General features: G+C 32.1%; 1 protein-coding gene across 1 annotated transcript; it reads right to left on the bottom strand.

Moving 5' to 3' along the window:
• On the bottom strand, positions 1-4259 carry LOC139811292 (fatty acyl-CoA reductase wat-like). The gene is made up of 8 exons (XM_071775474.1): positions 3804-4259; positions 3331-3424; positions 2941-3186; positions 2716-2861; positions 2082-2384; positions 1070-1354; positions 546-803; positions 1-470 (listed from the first exon to the last, which is right to left on the bottom strand). The coding sequence occupies exons 1-8, from the start codon at positions 3968-3970 to the stop codon at positions 374-376; spliced, it is 1596 nt and encodes a 531-aa protein (XP_071631575.1). The 5' UTR covers positions 3971-4259; the 3' UTR covers positions 1-373.
• Positions 4260-6062: the final 1803 nt, after the last annotated feature.

Below are 6062 nucleotides of genomic sequence, written 5' to 3'. Positions count from 1 at the left end.
ATTATCTTCTTCAACTTGTTAAAAATGCAGTTTATTTATATTGCGTATATCGCATAAAAACTTTTTGATTTATTAAGGAAATGTACGTGAGAAATTGATCTATTAAGGAAATATACTCTGCATTTTTTATGACAAAAACTACCACGAAAGACGTTGGTTAATGATTACTCACATATTATTGAATAGAAAAGAATTTCTGTTGAATTTCTGTCTAATTGATTCTTTTCTGTGAAAATGCAACGTATAAAGTTGATGTGGAAGACAATAAGGTGTAAACGATGTAAATATTTATTTTCACTATTATATATTTTTCTCTTAATATTATAATTTATTTTTACTAAGTAAAAATTATTTGTTACAAAATTCTACAAGATCAGAAGAATGACATTATACGAATTATTAAACTTATAAAGCCCCATACTAGTAAAATCGTGATAACTGTTAACAGGGTATAGTGAGCGATCTTCAATCTGAAAGAAAAAAAAATCATCGTAAGTTTCATGAGGCGAAAAGCAATAGCGATGTGTGCAGGAGCAATTACTCACTTTCTATATTTCTCTCGTCCTTTGTCTAAGGTACTCATCGGATCTTTAGTTATATATACGCGCATACCAAGTATCATGTGTCTGAGATATGAATCCCAAGTCAAGTTATCTATATCGAAATTGAAAATCTGTCGATCAGCCGGATTCATACGACTCCAGAGCTTTACAACAGCGTCGTTGCTGAATCGCCATTGTCTTGTCGTGAAGTGCGAAATTACAGAACTGAACTTGTCTATCTTCTTATATGTCTTTAATAGCCTGAAAAATTACACTTTATTAAATCCTGCGGGATTCGCGGTGCTCGTTAAGCTGGCGCTAGACTTTGCACGATTCGTGATTCGCGATTCGCTATTCGCGCCGATTCGCTAGCGGAGCGGTTTTGGACAAAATCAATGAGATGAATTTCATCTCTTTGATTTCGTCAAAAAACCAGTCCGCTGGCGAATCGGCGCGAATGGCGAACTGCGAATTACGAACCACGAATCGTGCATTTTATGCCTTTAGGAACTTGGTAAATCTCTTACATGGGTTTTCGGCCGCTGAGAAAAAGCACAGTGTCGGTTATAATAGCAGGTATCAGGTGCAAAAATATCGTACAGACATCGTGCACGAATTTATGTTTGCTGGGGAAAAAAAAATAGTACCAGAGAAAATGTATGCTCGGTACCTGCGTGCCATACAGTTCATTTAATTTAGTGAATCTTCTCCAAGTAATGGGATTTTGACATATCGACACGTAGTTGTAAATTAGCGCTCTCTCGGTTTCTGGAACATCCGGATTTGCGTTCTCGATGCTCAATAGAGTATTTCTAACAAAAATATGTATTATAAATGATTAAGTTATATATATGTATCTTGTATGTACCTACTATTTTGTTGTTTAGAGAAGGATATATTAATAAAAGTTATAGAATACAAGGATCTAATCTTAAAATTATATAAATTTCTAGAGAGATTTTCGATAATTTCGATAATTTTGATTTCTCGAAAATTTCAACTTTTTCATCGAGCTTTACTCTTGCAAATCTACCGGTAAGTGATTTTGATGGAAAATTCAATGCTCTATACGAATCCGATAATAGTTTTTGCGTATTTTCAAAGTTTGTATATTTTTGAAGTGACAAAAGTGAAAAACGACGTTCGGGCCAAAGTCGACACCGGCGTTTTATCGGCTCCCAATAACACACGATTCTTGTCATGCAGCTATGTGGCCCATGACAAATGTGTACGCACGTCTAATCGCGAATTTATTTGCATACATTGTTTTTCAGACATGAGTTTAGATGAAAATAATTGAATGTTCAACAATTTTTGTTCTCATTATTTCCAATGATTGTTTTACTTCATTCCGAATTTTTGTATTTTCTAAATACACAATAAACAATGTATGTTTAGTTTCAGACAATAAAAAATAAGTTCCAGACCAAATTGTGTCGATCAGGCGAAGTGTCGAGTTTGCCCCGGCATTTTTCAATTTGAAAATTTGTCTCTGACTAAATATTAAATATTTATTGTATTTTTGAAGTGTAAGCTTACTTTCTTTTAGCAGTGTCCCAACTCGCGGCGATAAAATGTGAAATGACATAATCTGCAGGCACTATCTCTGCCACATTTTCAAGATCGAGATGCAGTGTACGTAACAAACCTAGGGCACACCCCACGACTACACCCATAGCACCATAGACATTGTTGATCCAGCCTTCTACAGGCGCCTCGGCCGTTGATGTTACAATCGATGGTCGTACGATACAGGTTGGAATTCCGACACTGTATTGTCGAACAGTATCTTCAGCGATCGCCTTTGTATATGCATATGAATTCGGCCATTTACCTATTAATCTGTATTCATATGAACAGATACAGCAGTGTCTCGCGTCAAGTGTAAGCGTATATGTATTACATAATATAAGAAACAAAAATTAAAAAATATATAAATAAGAAATTTTTTAATCAAAAAAACATGCAAATTTTCTTTATTGATTAGCAAATTATCTTATCGACAAATTATCTTTTTGATTAATTGCAAAATAGAAAAGTAAGAAATTAAAAATGCTGCTCGTATACAATTATAAAAAATACATCGCAATAAGTTAGTTAATTAATGTAAAAAAATGCATGCTAGTGACCTGAATAATACTTGACTCTTTTAATTTTATTGAAAGGCACTTACGATGGTGTAAATTTGTCTAATTTTTCATCGTCTAGAATATCGAGTAAGGTCAAAATCTTATCGGTTTCTATAGGCGGTGGATAATGTCTTTCTTCAATGAAATTGTGCACACAATAAGCAAATGCAGTGGATACATAAACGAATGCCTAAAAAATATTTTAAACTATGTAAGTTGAATTTTTACAAATCTGAAAACTTGATTAAAATAATCTTTCTTTTACATACCTTTAAATTCGGCATTTCTTTCGCGATAAGAAGAAGCTGCTTCGTTCCTCTTACGTTTATGTTCACCGCTATTCGAATCGCTTCGTTAAATCGTACAGTCGCTGCCGCGTGGAAAATTACGTTTGTGTCTAAAAGACGTTCTCGACTTTCCTGCGACAATCCGAGATCCAACTTGCTTAAATCGGCTTCTATCATTATTATTTTGGTACTAAAGTTAGGTTGCTCTTTCTTCAGTCTGTCGTAAACCTGAAAAAAAATTGAAGAAATATGATGGTAAACATTTTTAATCTAATTATATGCATATTTATTTAATATTTTATTTAATATTATATTATAACATATTATATTATATACTTATTATTTTATATATTATTTATATTATATACTAACAGAGTTATCAAAATGCTCTTTGATCCTTTGTTCAGGTGATTTTTCTTTTTTCGCTCTCATGAATACGTACAGCTTTCCTATATCCGGACAACATCTATAAAAATGTTATTTATTTTTAATAAAATTTTCAACATATACAATATATTATATATATACTAGCTTGATACATCCGTGATTCGCTACGGTATGCGAAGGATTCTATAATTCACCCCCGAATTTAATATAATATATGTAGATAATACAATCTATTAAAAACGATCAATTTCTATCACTATTTAATGTGATAAAAATTGAACAACGTAATGTTTTATACGGAATTTGTGATTCTAATAATATATTATTTATTGTAATAAAGTGAACATTACTAAAATGCCTCACGTTAAAAATCAGTTTATATTGTATTAATGCATTTTAATAAGTTATTTGCATCCGATTTTTTATACAAAGCCTTTTATGTTAAAATATCCTTTTACCGTAACAACTTCTCTATTAAAAGAATGCCGAGAAAACCGGATCCACCGGTTATCAAAACGTTGCATCCCGCGAAGAATTCGGGGATTTCGCTTTGGCAGTCATTAGTGTCTGGGAGATCCGACATGTTCAACATATCTTCAAGGTAGTCTTTGTTTCGTCGCGTCATCTTACTGACGTTTCTAAGCACAGCGGGAAATATTTTTCAATTTATCTAATTTCTTCACTTGCAAATGAACAAATAAAAATTCACAATTTTCGATCACTGTTGCGATATTCGATCGCCGCTGCAGGTAAACCGGTTAATTACTCAACCTTTCTGTCAACTAGTTCTTTTTTTCACCGCGCAAGGAATGGTTCTCACAGAATTCTCCTCGTCAAAACGCGTAAGAACTGAGGAAAGTTAACAGGTTCTTTATAACTCGAGATACGGTTGGTGCTCGTGGTAAACGGGACCACAAATGTACCACGACTGAGATAAGAAAATGCGCGCAAGGATAAATGTGAGCAAGGAACACGTAGACGGGGGACATTCTATTAACATTGAATATGGGTACGTATCTGACACAGGAGGAGGAGATAATTGTTTTAAAAAACGGCACCAAGAAAATTATACGCTGACTGTCGTATTTTAATGATTCCAATGACTAAACGAAGAAACTTTATCTGTGCACACGTGTATACATGCATTATAGGTATATACATTTTACATTGGATCTTTTAACTGAGAAATTTATTCATATAATTAAAAGGGGTTTTTTACATTTTATATGAGATGCTTTCATTAATATCATTTAACTGTTCCAATGTATAACAAAATTTTCTTCAATAAATTAACATATATAAAACGTACTTTAAAAAATAAAATTGCAAAAAGTTAAATAAATTTTAAATACATAATAAGTGCATAAGCGTTATATAAAAAATTAAACATTATATAAAATTGAGCTGAATGAATTTCTCCAACAATGAAATGTGATTATTAGAACAATATTATTACAGAAAATTATATTATTTTGTCAATTAGATTTTTTTTTTGTTTTAATATGGTGGCCACGTGTGCCCTTACCGGGATGGCACCACAGTAATTAACCACGTTTTCTCGCGAGCGCTCGACCGCGCCGACTGAAGTGGCACCATCGCGACTCGTAGAGAGTCGCATGATATTTTTGGAGACGCATCCTCCACATAACATCGTTACATCCAACTATACACTCCTCTCCATCACTATCATCCACAATCGACATCAACATACGTATCCTCAAAGTATGAGATGTCGCCATGTTTTTGCCGTATCACCTCCAGCAACCTTGATCTCATTTTGATACATTTTTTTACATCAGATTTGTAAAAAATTGTATTGTAACAAAGTATTTTTTACACGTTTTTGATTCTTGATTTCTTTAAACATAATTTTGTCTATACAGTTACGAGCCTATTCACGAATCACTTGCAATAGTTTTCGTGAGAATTACTTCCAAGAATATATGCATATTGTATATATTGAAATTGAAATAATCACGCTTCAATAACCACGAATCCAACTATGTCCGAAAATTGTATGCAACTGCTAGTCATGGTGCTGTTAGCAAAATTTAACGCGCATATTTATATATGTACGTATGTAAAAGCAAAAATCCGGTATCTTAAATAAATAGCTGGCACGTGCACAGTAAAGTTGATTACTAAATTATTGTTATTACTTATTGTAGAAAGTAGCGGCTTCTTTAAAAGATATGAAAATGTTTCTATATTTTAAGAATTTTATGTGTACAAATCACTTTTGTTTATACTTTAAAAACAGATAAATTAAAAAATAAATAATATGGCAGAGTATAATTTTGAGAAATTAAAACAAATTTAAAAATTTAAAAATTTAAAAAGTAAAAAATTTTTTTATTTTTAATTTTAATTAAAAATTAAAAAATAAAATTTAAAATTTAAAATTAGATTTAATAAATCGTAGATTATTAAACGAAGTTAGTCAATCCAATTATTGAAATAATATAAAATATAATAAAGAATATAATATTGGCTGCGTTCGGGGAGCGCGATATTAGCGCTATTGCACCGTTCTATCTTTATCGCTCATCAGGTGTAAAACAAGGATAGAATAAGCAAATAGCGCTAATAGTGCGCTCCCCGAATCTAGCCTATGTAGTACAGTAAGGCAGGAAATTAAATACTGAATTATAAGGTATATAAAAAACCACTATAACCAAAAATATTAGAAATAAGTGCCTAAGAAAGTGTATTAAAAA

This window comes from Temnothorax longispinosus, chromosome 4 (genome assembly GCF_030848805.1).
Source record: "Temnothorax longispinosus isolate EJ_2023e chromosome 4, Tlon_JGU_v1, whole genome shotgun sequence".
Classification (NCBI taxonomy): Eukaryota; Metazoa; Arthropoda; class Insecta; order Hymenoptera; family Formicidae; genus Temnothorax; species Temnothorax longispinosus.
Note: the sequence above shows the minus strand (reverse complement) of the source record. Positions and strands in the feature narration are given on the sequence as shown.

What these genes read in the sequence shown, in the direction of transcription:
- LOC139811292 (XM_071775474.1), bottom strand. Translation starts at nt 3,970, where the DNA reads ATGACGCGACGAAACAAAGACTACCTTGAAGATATGTTGAACATGTCG. An exon ending in AAGAGCATTTTGATAACTCT is followed by an intron (nt 3,187 to 3,330) that starts GTTAGTATATAA and finishes ATTTTTTTTCAG; the next exon opens with GTTTACGACAGACTGAAGAA. An exon ending in AAGAAATGCCGAATTTAAAG is followed by an intron (nt 2,862 to 2,940) that starts GTATGTAAAAGA and finishes AATATTTTTTAG; the next exon opens with GCATTCGTTTATGTATCCAC.